This window comes from Alligator sinensis, unplaced genomic scaffold, assembly GCF_000455745.1.
Source record: "Alligator sinensis unplaced genomic scaffold, ASM45574v1 scaffold76_1, whole genome shotgun sequence".
Taxonomy (NCBI): domain Eukaryota; kingdom Metazoa; phylum Chordata; order Crocodylia; family Alligatoridae; genus Alligator; species Alligator sinensis.
In genome coordinates this window covers 2,663,166-2,676,590 of record NW_005841865.1, presented here as the reverse complement: position 1 = coordinate 2,676,590, position 13,425 = coordinate 2,663,166, and the positions used below count along the sequence as shown (strand labels likewise).

Here is a 13,425-nt window from a genome sequence, read left to right as displayed (position 1 = left end):
CGGGGCGGGGGGCTGCGGGAGGCGGCGCAGAGCCGGGGGCGGGTTGGGCTTCCGCGGGGCGAAGCGGCCGAGACCCCGCGGCCTCCGTGCGACTGGCCTGACCCGCATGCCCCGCGCCGGGTCTCCTTGCCCGTCAGCGAGGGGCCTGCCAGGCCCTGCTCCCCGCGGGGCGCCTTGGAGGTGCCCGGGACGGGCAGCACCTGGGTCCCGGCTTCTTGCATCTGCCTCGCGGCTCCAGCCTGCGCCGCAGGAGCTCGCAGCCTCTTCAAGCGGCGCATTTCGGAGCGTGGCGGGTCCCGAAGCATTTGCTGGATCGAGGGGTGGGAGTGATTGAAACCTGCAGCCAGCCCCCGCTAGAGTTTCGTAGGGAGGCGTTGTTTGTCTACGACTTCAGCTGTGTTGCGAGAGGCCCTAAGGGTTTCAGGCGCTGAGTTCTGATGCAAACTCATTTCCGTGCCTACTAAAAATCAAAAAATTAATAAAGCCCTCCTCACATTGTTCTATCCTAAACTTTCTTATCAGCAAAAGCCGCCGTGGTTCCCCTGCTTTACCTGTGGTGGGTTAAGGTGTTAGGCCGGAGTTGTCTTATGTAGGGTTTAGATTACGGATCATATGGGATGGTTTGGATAGAGATGGTTCCCCCTCTGGCAGAGAGTCGGACTTGAGCAGTGTTTCTCAACCCGTGGTTCACGACCTAAAAGTGGGTCACAAGCATATATGAAAGGGTTGCAGACAAACATTAAAAATGGATTCTCCGTTTAAAGGAGACAAACGTGGGAAATTGTGGCTTTTCCCTTGCGGGCTGGCAGAGCTCCAGTCTGTGAAGGGCTGCTTGGGGCGCCCCTGCCCCACACTGGGGGGCGGGGGTCAGCGGGTTGGGAGTGAGGAGCACTCAAAGTTTACAAATGGGTCCTGGTACAAAAAAGGTTGAGAACCACTGGACTAGATGACTTCTGGAGGTCCCTTCCAGCCCTACTTCTCTATGATTCTTCTGAGAAGATTGTTTTCCACCCCAAACTAGCATAAATAAATGATCTACAAATCTAAGCCTGAAAGAGCCAGAATTAGGATCCAAGAGTTACTGTCCCCCTGCCACCAAGTCCTGTGGGTGTTGTTAAGCGATTTACCTTCTCTATGTCCTAGTTCCCTTCACGTCTTCAATTACAATAATGCCACGTTTATAAACGGGGGGGGGTGTGGGATGGCTTGTCATGTGCGGCATTTTGTTTTTTGACAGACGTCCTGCTAACTAATGTCAGGGGACAGTGATTGTACCAAAACAAGCCCGTCCGTGGGGTCTCCATCAGATAATGAGTTTCTCCCAGATCGGCCTCGGTATGTGTGCATGCTGTCTCCTGACCTTGTTGCCAAGGCTCGGGAAGAGCTCCAAGAGAAACCTGAATGGAGGCTCCGTGATGTACAAGCCCTCCGAGACATGGTGTGTAAGGACTATCCGACACTGGGCACCTGTTTGGACGATGCTTTCTTGCTCAGGTTCCTTAGAGCCAGGAAATTTGATTACGATCGAGCTCTTCAGCTTCTGGTGAACTACCACACCTGTAGGAGGAGTTGGCCTGAGGTCTTCACTAACTTGAAGCCATCTGCAATAAAGGCTGTTCTAGAATCTGGCTTTGTCACTGTACTGCCTCACTTAGATCCTGAGGGACGCCATATTGTCTGCATTCGTCCAGGTATTGAAGTGCATGAATGAACTAGTTAGAATTAAGATTTTGTATGTCTTTGAAATGTTTTTTAATGCATCAGCATCACTGTCACGCTTGTGGACAGTGGTTTTCCTTGCAGATTACACAGCTTTTTCTTACAACATTTGAAATGTTAATTTCTGAAAGGGGACTTTTTTTTCATTTCCCGTTTACATAATTTATTTTCCTGTTGGCAATAGCAGCAGTTGAGTTAAACCAAATAATACAGTGAGGTGGATGAATGCAAATACTTTGTGGCTCAGGAAGGAATATGAACATGCAGTCAGTCAGGCTGAGATAGTGATAGTCCTGCTCTTCTCCACCTTAACATGTATCACTTCCTGTGACAACAAGTTGGGAGTTGTAAGTGGAGAGAGGAGTCTCTAACCTTTACTCCAGTCTAACCATCATTAATATGTTCCTGGTGCTGCAAGATTTGCTGTGAACTTGTTTTTGTCCTATTTCTCTTCCAGTACAAAAGAGAAAGTAGGGGTGAAGTAGGGGGTTCTTAAGATTATTGGCTTTGCTCGAAGTAAACCGGAGTTGCTTGTCTGTCAGCTGACTTGAGAGAGGCTGTTGTAAACTAGCACTGTGGTTATTAGAAAACTGTTTTAAGAGACCTGGAAATGTATACAAATTATTTTTGAAATGTGTCTTGGTTTACATGTACTTTCCAACTCACCATCAGTGTCTTGTAACCTTAGACAGATGGATACCCAGTCATTATCCGATTACTGAGAACATTCGTGCCATATACTTAACATTAGAAAAACTCATTCAGTCCGAAGAGACCCAAGTGAATGGAATTGTAATCCTTGCAGACTACAAAGGAGTCAGCTTATCTAAAGCATCTCACTTTGGTCCTTTTGTAGCCAAGAAAGTGATTGGAATTCTTCAGGTAAGGCTTGAACTGGTGGCTGGGGTGGACAGGAAGTCTTGTGCACTGTACAGCCAAGTATCTCTAAACTATATTGTAAAAAATCTTTTCTGCCCCTTAGGATGGTTTTCCAATTAGAATAAAAGCTGTCAATATCATAAATGAACCTCGCATATTCAAAGGCATTTTTGCTATCATCAAGCCCTTTCTGAAGGAAAAGATAGCAAACAGGGTAAGTGTACATGCGTCTCTCACTGTTGAACTTAAGCTCTTTGTGGCTACTGAATGTAAAGAATGTTGAAAAAGATCAAACTGGTGTCATCACTCATTGCCTGTCAATGGTGTCATGCTTTGTATTTTAAACTAGCTCAGTATTAGAGAGAATACTCAGCAGGATTCCTTGCAGCACTGAAAGAGAATGGGGGAGAGGGATTTTCTTTGTTACATGCCCGTGCTATGTCCTGAAGGCAGTAAGGAGATGTCTTTGTGTTAGTGCTTGTTGCCATTAGTGCATTCTATCCCCTCGCTCTCATTCCCTGTGCACCAAATCCTAGAAATGTGACAATGCAGCTGCCCTAGAATAGCTCTGAGCATGTGCCCAACACTAATCTTAAGCTGTCTATTTTGGGTGTGCTTGTTTGCATGTACTCAGGGCCCCTCTAAGGTGGCTCTGTTATAGTATGCCCTCTGAGTTGGCATTATTCAGCTAACAACAGGACATCTTCTGAGTCATCATTTTTCCCCCTCACCCCTTATTTTCCCTTTCCTTTTCAAAATGTTGTGGTGGCAACATTCTTGCCAGACAAGTAGCAAGAAATTCACCTAGAGTTGGTTGATTCCTGTGCTTTATTTGCAGAGGGAGTTGAGAGCTGTTGACTCTGTCCTCCTAGCCTTGTGAATGATTTTAGACTCAAACTGACCTTGCAACCCAGCAGGATAACAAAGCACACTAATTATTGTGACCAGGCTTTACTGAGTTCATTCTCCATAAGGCCAGACTTACAAAGGGGATCAAACTGATTTCTAACCTTGTTTGCTCAATGTTGTATCCTATTTATGGTCAGTGAAATTGGCAGGAGTCCTATAAGCAGAGGCCTCTATTTCAAAATGTTCTTTTTGCTAAATAGAGAGACGGGTTTTTGCTGTTTTCCCTACTGAGCTAACTGCAGCTTTAAAAAGGGCATCATTAACAAGCTGAAAAATTGTGCAATTCACATCTAGTTTTTAAATATCTTCCTCAGTTTTTTCTCCATGGCTCTGACTTGAATTCTTTACATCAAAACATTCCCCAAATGATCCTTCCTGAAGAGTATGGAGGCACTTCAGGGAAATTGGACATTTCTGCCTGGAATGAGTTGCTGCTGGCCTCAGAAGAGGATTTGCTGCATGACTTCTCTCAGCTGGTTCTCCCAGGTAACAGCTTACCCTGTGAGACACTGGTGAGCGGGGATGCTGATGAGAAGCAGTGTGATGAGTCTCTGCGAGGTATGAAACCTCAGCTCTATTACTGTTACTGACACAGCTGAAGGAAGCTTCCTAGAACTGTCAAAAGCTACATACCCTCTCATGTTCTGAGAAAAAAAGTAGTAATTCTGAATTCTGCCTGATTCCTAAACCTGTAGTTCATGAATAAGCTGCAGAGGCACTTTACACTGGAACCAAAGCAAGCAGACGTGGGTAAATAGGGGCAAGGCATAGTTTACTGAGAATAAGCAACAGGGCACATCATTCCCAAGCTACTTGAAGTGTTGTAGATTTGTTAACCCCAGTGTGAGTGATGCAGTCTGGTGCATTCCTCCTAATAACAAGACACAAATAACTCATGCTTGTGTGAACCTAATAACCTCTCATGGCGGGGGGGGAAAAGGGCAGAAAATATTTGGCTCCAAACTAGCAAAAAGTATAGCTTTGCCTTTGCCCTCTGCAAAGTGTAGCTCTGTCAGTGGAGGTTGTCAGAAATGTCAAATGCTTGATCCTGTCTGTGTGCTAGCATATCAGGATCAAGCAGGTGTATCAATGCTTCTTTCTGCATGTTAGAATAAGGTTCTTCTCTCAGATCTGTGGACTCCACAGTATTGGCGCTTCTCTCCAATACTGCGTGTGCAGGTTTTCCTAGATGTACCAAGTTCTGCCCAGTGGATTTGAAAGGAGAATTTTACTCTGACTTCAGAAAAATGTGGTAACTTGTTCCAAAGCAGACTATAGTTGCATGCAAATTCCACTTGCAGAGAGCCAAGAGCCTTTCAGATCTTATATCAAATAGCATTGTTTTCAAGTGGATGCAACTTTGAATATTGACAGCAATCCAGGACCAAATGAGAGGGACTGAGATCACTCACTTGCATTAAGCATGTGTCACACAGTTGCTATTTCCTTCACCTAATTGTGTTAATGCCCTGCCTTACTTCTAAAAGGACGTCCAAAGTTGTTCTTCAGTAAAACCTGTGGGAAGATTTTGTAGCAGTCAACATTGAAGTATAGAAGGCAATATAAAGAATGAGAAAGCAAGGTGCTGCTTTAGATGCATTACTCTGGGTAGAATGTTTAAATCCAAATCTTTGCAAACCAAATGCAGACAGCGTATCTTAAAAGCACATTCTCAGCTTTATTGTAAAGTATGGTTTTGTTCTCTGTATGGCTTTGTCCTGGTTTGAATAATTGTATTGCCATTTTGATTTCAACCCTATTTCTTTTTGGCTAGCAGGTTCTTATGAGATCACTTTTGTGATCCTTAACCATAAGCTTTGTGGTCCTGTGCTTTAGATTCTTACACTGAAGTTGGGCCTGTTGAATGAGGTCAAGGTGTCCTGTCTGAGTATGCTGTTCCTGACTCCTCTTGTTCCTTCTTCGTCATTGTATTGAACTGTAAATTAACTTGGAGCACATTCTCTTTGCACATGATGTTGTGCACAATCAAAACAGTGCACAAGTGAAACCTCACAGGATATGGAAAGCACACCCAGCCATTTAAAGGGTATTTCACTGGACAAGAGCATTGATTGTAACTGAACACCTCATTTTCATTGCACTTTTTAATGGCTGGAATATTTTGGTGGGAGGGAGTGGGGAGGAAGGGAGAGGGATTTTACCTAGTGCCAAGGGTGAAAAAGGGATCAGTTGTCTTGATGTAAATGTGAAGTATGAGGTCTCATAGGGTTGGGACGTCTTTTTCTCAGTGTGCCAAACTGCACTTGTTTTGATTGTCTGTCTTTTTTTCCTAGGTTGCAGCACAACATGGCTTTGTGTTGCCAGAATGTTTTGGGGGAAGGAATGGATGAAGGGTGTCATGGCACCCTTACCTGGCACAAGCAGAGTTTACTATAGAGCTGAGGGAAATGCCAGCTCTCTTTATAAAGCAATATGAGATAGGAACTAGATTTTGGAGGGAACAAAATAGAAGGCTTTTTCCAGCTGGTATCTTGCAGCTTTGGTGGGACCATGAATTTGGCATCCTTCCACCTCAGCAGAAGCATTACCAGGCCACCTCTATCATCATGTAGGAGCCTGGGGTTTGTTGAGAATCTATGGTGAAAGGAATAAAGCTCTTCTTTCTTCCTTTCGCGTTTTAAGTATGAGATTTTTCTCCTGCCTCTTCCATCACCGCCCATACCTTTTCTTTGGGGAAAATATCATGAAGCAGATAATCTTGTTAGGTGGGAAAAGTTTATTCCTGTCATCAGCCTTAATCTTGCAAGCCTGCAACTCTTGAAAAACAAGCAGAAATGCCGTGTGGGCTAGTATCTGCCTCCATTTCTGAGCAGTGTTTTCCTCTCAAATCGGCAGTGTAGTATTTGACTTCTGCATTCTGCCCTACCTACAAGCTGCTTGGTCTTGTTGAAGAGGTTAGTCCAGCTCTCCAACTCGGCAAAATATCAGAATGAAATATTGGTGCTTTAAATCCTAGCTGTTAAACTGCCAGAAAATGGAATGAGGAATTTGCATGATTTGAGTGCCTTTCATTCGCCTCTGATCCACCACTCAAAAAAAATTTCCAGGGTGTACAGTATGTCCTTAAATTGGTCATGTGACAAGTTCTGTTCCTTGTTCATGGTGTTATTTTGACAGATTTCCCTTTCTAGAGGAGGTCTTTAGCACCACTTAGGCCTCAGGCCATTGAGGAAAGAAGCTCTGCATGAGAAACTCGAATCCTTTCTTAAAAACGATGGGTTAGTTTGGTGAAAAGCCACCTGTAAGGAAACCAGGCAACCCAACCACCCATGAGGAATCCATGCCTATGCCCTCTTTTTTTCATGCCTTGTAAAAGGTAACAAGACTGTATTTTAGTTGTGACTTCATCAAACAGAACTTTCCTGCTGGGAGAAAAAGAAATGGACTGTTTTGTTTTGGCTTTAATCCCTCTCAGTTAAAATACTTGTGGTCACCTCACTTGCCTGTTACCCACCTAAGGAACTTTTGTTCCTAGAACTGGCTGTTTTGGACTGATCTAGAGAGATGCACTGGATATAGGAATTGGTTATTCCCTAAATATATATCTTTTAAGATTCAAATTATGGGTTTGCTATGACCACTTCAGTAGAGCATAAACAGATGAGACATAATACTTCCTTCATTACCATCATCTCTTGCCTTTCCTAATTCTCTCTCTCTGTGGTAGGTACTTTACCTGCTTTCCTATAGAAAGTGTATCTGCAAGAGTGTACAAAGCTGTATGAGATGGCCCTGAGACCTATTTCCCATGTAGGAAGCAAAAGGTTGAGCTAGCAGGCCAGTAGCCTTTTTGCCAGAGGTGATGGTACCAAAAAGCAAAACGTTGGGTGTTATTTGACAACAAATCTGCACTTCATCTCTCATGTCGACATCTCTAATGGAGATAGGGAGCAAGAGTACTGAAGAATCTCCTTTGCAGTATTAAAATTAATCTCACATTGTTTGTTTTAATTAGACTTGAATTCTGTGGGAGGCCAGTTGATGAAAAGCTTGCATTACACAAGCAGTTTTAATCCAGTTTGGGCAAATAACTTGGAGAAAGGTGTTCAAACTACCATGGGCAACCTTAACTATCTCATGTGGCATTAAGACAAAGGTTAATTGTATACTGTAAATAAAACTACTTGAATTTATATTCTTGCAAATGGGAGTTATGAACCCTGAGGTCTCCAGGGAATGGTTGGGGGTATGTGTCTTCTGTTAAATCCTTTCATCAGTTTCTTGGCATAGGTTTGTCATCTACAAAATTGGTCAAGCTAATAATTATTTTGCCTTTTGTTGTAAGCAGGCCTAAAAGTGTTGGGCTAGGTGTACATCTGTTAATTGGAAAAAAATGTTTATTTTTATATTGCATTTTATAAAATGGAGTGGTTAAATGTGTCATTTTATTATGCATGACTGGATATTAAAAATTCTACTGTAACAACTTCTAGTTTGATATATCTTGTGTGCATTTGCCACACCCCTTTTCAGATTAGTTTTAATAAACATCACAAACATACTTCTTAAGGTGCCACCAGAAACTCATTTGTTTCAGATTCCTTTTCAAATACAAATGTAAGCTTTACATTTTAAGTTGTGTAAATCACTGTGAGCTGCTGTTAATTTCAAGACTCTTCCTCAGTGCCAAGTTGAAAATGGAAATTTTGAAATTCTAAATCCACTGTCATGGCGAGAAGGCTTTATGATTTGGAAAAGAAACCTAAGATAGAGACAGCTTAGGGAAGAGAACTTGGAATCCATAGGAGAAAAGATTGATTCAGTTCCTAAACAAACACTCTAGAATGCAGAAGACAGACACTGGAGAGACGCACAGTTTTTGTTGGAATCTGTGTAGTTTTGTGCTACGTAGAACTGGTGAAAAACAAAACTTCCATTTTGGGAAAAAAGTCATCAGGTTTGTGTTTTTCACCCCCAATCAGTGTGGAAAGCTCAAAATTGCAACTTCCTTTTCACAGACTAAAAACTGAGTCATCAGACACCAGCCCCACATGGCCTGTGCCCTCATCCCCACTTTGAAAAATGTCAATAATTTTTCTTCAGGGAAAGATGGCATAAGTGAGTGGTGGGAGATTGTCCTCTGTGTCCTAAAGGGAGAGTGGCTCATCTGGATGTGGCTTTCCACCATCACAGAAAGTGTGACTCCCTAATTTGTTGAGGGAAGGAATTCAGGATCATAGCTCTGCGGCTCCACCTGGGACATCCAGATGTGATGGTGGGGACTTCAGGAGCTCTGTGTCAGATTCCCTGCCACTGGACTGGTTTTCTGCCTCCTTTGCATGATCAGATATAGGCTCTGCTAACTTATCCAGCACCTAGTCTAGAGAGTTAGCAGTTGTACATGAAGTCAAGAGTGCGGTGGCATGAGGTGGTTGCAGCACTGGAGTAAACAAGGCAAGTCTAGAAGCATCTCTATGTCTACATGAAAGAGCAGAGGGAACAGTTCTTTCAGCAGCAACTGAAACAACCCCAACTTGGGGCTTATCTTACTCCTGAGCTTTCAGGCCCAGGCAAAAGGGTCTTTTTTAACCTGTCTGTTAATTGGGAACTAGGACTTATAATGCTGCTACCTCATGCTGGCTTCCAGCTCCACACAATGCAAATATGTACGTTAGTATAAAGTACCCAAAACCACTTTGAACACCTCCTGCTCTTCCTCTGGCCCTGATCCTCCTGAAGAAGCTGTGAAGAGTCCATCAGTATTTATGGTCAATATTTGAAATGGCTTTATCCACATTTTGCTCTTTAACTGGCAGGGGGCACAAGGGAGGCCTTTGTGCTCAGTGATCCTGGGAGCTATGCTGAAGGCCCTACTAGTCATCCAAGCTGGAGGAGAGGACACAGGCTAGAGCCAGGGCAGATTAAGAGCAGTTCACTGTCCTTTTCAGCACATGTGATGAACAGCAGGCCAGCCACCCAGCCTCATACAAGTTACATTCCAGCAAGTCACTGGACTACCATAATGTATACACAGATGACCCAGAATCACTCCAAAGTCCCCTCAGGAACCAGATACTTCCCCCTCACTTACTCCACCTTCATGCCCTGGGATTTCTACACAACCCAGAGTCAGAGCAGCTGGGATATTTATGAAGAGAGTCTCTGAACACAGAACATGGTGTTGTTCTCTCATTAGAAAGAGAACCATCAGCCACCATTTCTCACTTCTTCAACTGCTGTTCCTTGGGCTTTCTTGGTCTTTGATGAGGAGAAACCTGTTCCAGTTTTGTATGAGGGGCTTAGTAATATTGTTAGCTTAACAGTTCTCCACCCTGATGCCTCAGAGATGGTGATCTTCCAGAGCAGACATGACACACCAGGAATTGCATAGTGATATCACCTTGTTCTTAGAAGTGGCTCTGCAGCAGGCATAGCACAGAAATTACTTGGCTGAGCCCTGTGAAAGCTGGTTAGTGAGGGTGACGCAGTCTCTGACAGTCAAAGGCCACAAATGGCTTTTTCCTGAGCAGCCAGGGTGGGAGGAAAATGAAGGGAATCAGATGTGAAGCATTACAGACGTGACTTAAGTACCCATTCACTCAACAAGGTATTTTGGTTCTTGATGTCAGCTTTTCTTATTAGTCAATAGGACACTCTTCTTTCCTCACCAACAGCACTAACAAAGAATTGTGCATGTGCAAGGTAACTCATTGTTTGATATCATAACCAGGAAGGCCAATTCATGACTTTAAGAAGAAACATAAATGCTAAGAAAAACTTAAGGATGTGATGGCAGGACTGAATTCTCACTTGAACATGGTTCCAAACTAACAGCTATAAGAATAGCAAGGATAAGATGAAAGTCTGGATATTTCACATTTCACCACTATGTTTCCTCAAACTTCATGCTATGAAATTGTTAGTGGAGCAGTATAAAAGTCTACAAGGTGAAGTAACTCAGGTTGCTTTGCTGGTCTCTGATTCAACATACAAGTTAATTTCATGAAATGCTGCAATATGACTCAAACAGGATTAGAATGAATATATATTAGCATGTCAGACCAGACTGTCTTTTAAACTGCATGACACATTGCTTTATCTATTAACATACTTTGAAGCATATACACATCCTGTTGGATCTGCAGAACCACCCCGGCTGCTATATTAACCATCCTTTTACATCCTGTGGCATTTTGAATCACAAAAATGTTCTTTGCTTCCTGCATGTGCCAGGAACAGAGTTCAAGAAAGGCTCTGTACAATTAAAAATCAGTATTTTATTCAAATGAGTTTACAGTGCAAATGTCTTAGATGCCAATATTGATAGCTGTGTGCACTACTGCTTACAAGCATGTCATACAAATAAGCGGAAGAAATGAGCTTTGTTATTTTTGAAGCATGATCTTCATTTTAAGGTTTTTTGGGGGTTTTGTTTTTGTTTTGTTTTTTTCAAACAAACAATCACATATGCCCATCAGCAAGAGAGAGAATATTTGGCAAACTTGCTAAATCAAGAAGCAGTGTCCATAAAATTTGCCTCTTACAAACAAGCAATCTAAAAGTTTCTCCTGGAATAAGCAGGACCTGCAATTAACAGCTACCCAACTTCAACACTGTCTTCCTTGCAGTGAATGCATAAGCTTTTACCCAGAAACAGAAAAACAGAAACATTTGCAGTGGAATGTAGAAACAACTGTCCAATATGGCTTATGCTTCCATGTGGACCATTAATACACCAGTGCAGTGCAGTGAATAGAACTTGTTCTTTAAAATATATTACTTGGGGTTTAGCAAACATTATTCTTCTTCAATATTTTCTACTGGGGCTATTGGATAGTATAGTTTTTTTTCCTTCCATGCTTTAACAGCACAGCTGTTGTAGGTTTTTTAAAATGTGATAGTAAGCAAATTTTACTTAGGCAGCAGGTTAAATAAAAACATATCAACGTTAATATAGCTTAGATCATGCATCAAGCATTATGTGATCGATCAGGTTTCTAACCACTGGCAGGTAATTTCAACAGGGGGGGAAGAAAGGTAGTATATGCCTTAGTTTCAGAAAATAACTGAAGCAATTGCACAACCTTTTGGCTTTCAAAGGAGGCTCGCACACTTCCACAATCTTGGACAAACTCAAATCATTTAACTGAAGTCTCGATTCTTAAGGACAAGAGGAGCCACTAGTGTCCAAACATAAAGGAGGAGGCAGACCCAGCTTGAAGTTATCTTCACCCACACAGCCGGCCACTTGCTTGTCATAGTTTTAAAGTCTGCATCAGGGCTATAACGGAAAAAAGTTGATTAATGATCCAAGCCAATGGATCTAGGCAAACACCTGTTCTCACCTCTCTCTCTAAGCTTCTGAATTTAAGGTGCAACACATTTAGGACATTCTAACACTCTGTACCCAGTCTTGTAAGTTAGGGGTTCCCAACCTTTTTACACTGTGGACCACAAACTCACTCAAAGAATTTTGGTGGACCGGGTACAAAAACAGTATAATTTACATATTTAAATTATTTTTTTTACATTGCAGGGGTTGAGAGAGCAGCTGGGTCTGCCTTGTAAGTCTCTTGTGGTAGGATGGGGCATGAGGGGACATAGATCGAGGTCCCAGTGGTGGGGGAGAGAGTGAGGCTGGGTCAAGGGCTGCCCAGCCATGACAGGGCACCAGACTGAGCTGTGCACAGGTGAGGGGTGGCTCCTGAAAATTCCCAGGCTCCTTGCAGGGGCTTCCTCCCTCCTCAGCAGCTGCAGCCCAGGCTTGCGTACCACCAGGGCAGCTCCTTCCCCTGGCAGTCCCAGCACTGAGTTCCCCAACCCACACCATGCAAAGCAGCTCTCAAGCTGCGCTGCGCAGCCCTGCAGGTACTTGCTGCTGGGCCCCTGCACGGAGCAGGCGCTGCCAAGCTGCCTGCCCCAGCCCACCCTGCCTCATGCAGACCTGGAGGCATGCGCCGCCCCCCACCCATGCCCTCCCGGAGTGCATGCAGCAGCAGAAGCCACCCACGCTGCCCCAAATGAACCGTGGCCTCCCTCCCCTCATACCACACCAGACTTAAAAGCTGGACACAGCCAGGGCTGCACTAGGCTGCATTCCTGGTGGGCAGTGATGGTGCTGGGAGCGAGGGCTATCAGGAAGCTGCAGCCACCCAAAAATTCACTGTAGCCCCTGCTCCCAGTACCACCACCGCCTGCCTAGAGTGCAGCCCTAGCCCAGCTCACTCTGCCCCACACAGATCTGGGGGCATACGCCTCCCCCATGCCCTCCCAGACAAGCAATGGGAGCTGCCGTATGAATGAGTAAGTGCTGAATGGGTGGTGCACAGCAGCAGAAGCCGCCTGCACATCCCGGATGAGCCACAGCTCTGTCCTGCGGTCTACCCAGAAACAGCCCAGCGCTGTCCTGGCCCCAGCCCAACCCACGCAAATCCAGGACCGTGCACTCCCCCCATGCCCTCCCAGGTTTATGCAATGGCAGGAGCTGCCCGGACCTCCCAGACAAGCTGCATCCACGCCTGCTCCAGCCCCAGCAGTCCCACTCCCCGCCCCCCTCTCACTGCGGGGGATCTACAGGAGCAGGGTTAGTGCCATGGCCTGGCAGCCAACCCTTTGCGGCTTGGTACCGGGCCGTGGCCTGGTGGTTGGGAACCTCTGTTGTAAGTGATCACCCCAAGCAACCACAAGAGGTCTCTCCCCACAAATGTACGTCTCCTGCCACCTAGTACTGAGCATATTTCAGCCTATGTTCTTACCTGTACCAGTTAGTAAGAGTCATCATGATATACAGAGCGGCAAGGAACAGCATGAAGTGAAAGAAGGCATAGCTGTACTGAACTCCTTCCTTCTCATTGTCTGCAACACGGCGGACTACTTCTCCAGCTCCACCACCTGCCCCCACACCATCTTCCAGGATGGCACTATCACTTCCAGACAGAGTCAGCTTGCTCACCTGGC

At 44.6% G+C, this 13,425-nt stretch overlaps 2 protein-coding genes across 2 annotated transcripts in view; one reads left to right on the top strand and one right to left on the bottom strand.

Annotated features, from left to right (window-relative positions):
* Positions 1-6: 6 nt before the first annotated feature.
* On the top strand, positions 7-8,198 carry TTPAL (alpha tocopherol transfer protein like). The gene is made up of 4 exons (XM_006016677.3): positions 7-1,691; positions 2,408-2,601; positions 2,702-2,812; positions 3,822-8,198. Exons 1-4 carry the CDS (start codon positions 1,253-1,255, stop codon positions 4,095-4,097), a joined length of 1,020 nt encoding a protein of 339 aa, XP_006016739.1. The 5' UTR covers positions 7-1,252; the 3' UTR covers positions 4,098-8,198.
* Positions 8,199-10,725: 2,527 nt separating this feature from the next.
* Positions 10,726-13,425, bottom strand: part of SERINC3 (serine incorporator 3) — a 12,435-nt gene continuing 9,735 nt past the window's right edge. Inside the window, exons 11-12 of the mRNA XM_025191959.1 lie at positions 13,224-13,425; positions 10,726-11,749 (exon numbers count right to left, since the gene is read on the bottom strand). The exon at positions 13,224-13,425 is cut by the window's right edge and continues 41 nt beyond it. Of these exons, the coding sequence (XP_025047744.1) occupies positions 11,611-11,749; positions 13,224-13,425 (341 nt within the window). The 3' untranslated portion in view covers positions 10,726-11,610. The remainder of the gene's footprint in view (positions 11,750-13,223) is intronic.

What these genes read in the sequence shown, in the direction of transcription:
- TTPAL (XM_006016677.3), top strand. Translation starts at nt 1,253, where the DNA reads ATGTCAGGGGACAGTGATTGTACCAAAACAAGCCCGTCCGTGGGGTCT. An exon ending in TATTGTCTGCATTCGTCCAG is followed by an intron (nt 1,692 to 2,407) that starts GTATTGAAGTGC and finishes TTGTAACCTTAG; the next exon opens with ACAGATGGATACCCAGTCAT. An exon ending in AAGTGATTGGAATTCTTCAG is followed by an intron (nt 2,602 to 2,701) that starts GTAAGGCTTGAA and finishes TCTGCCCCTTAG; the next exon opens with GATGGTTTTCCAATTAGAAT.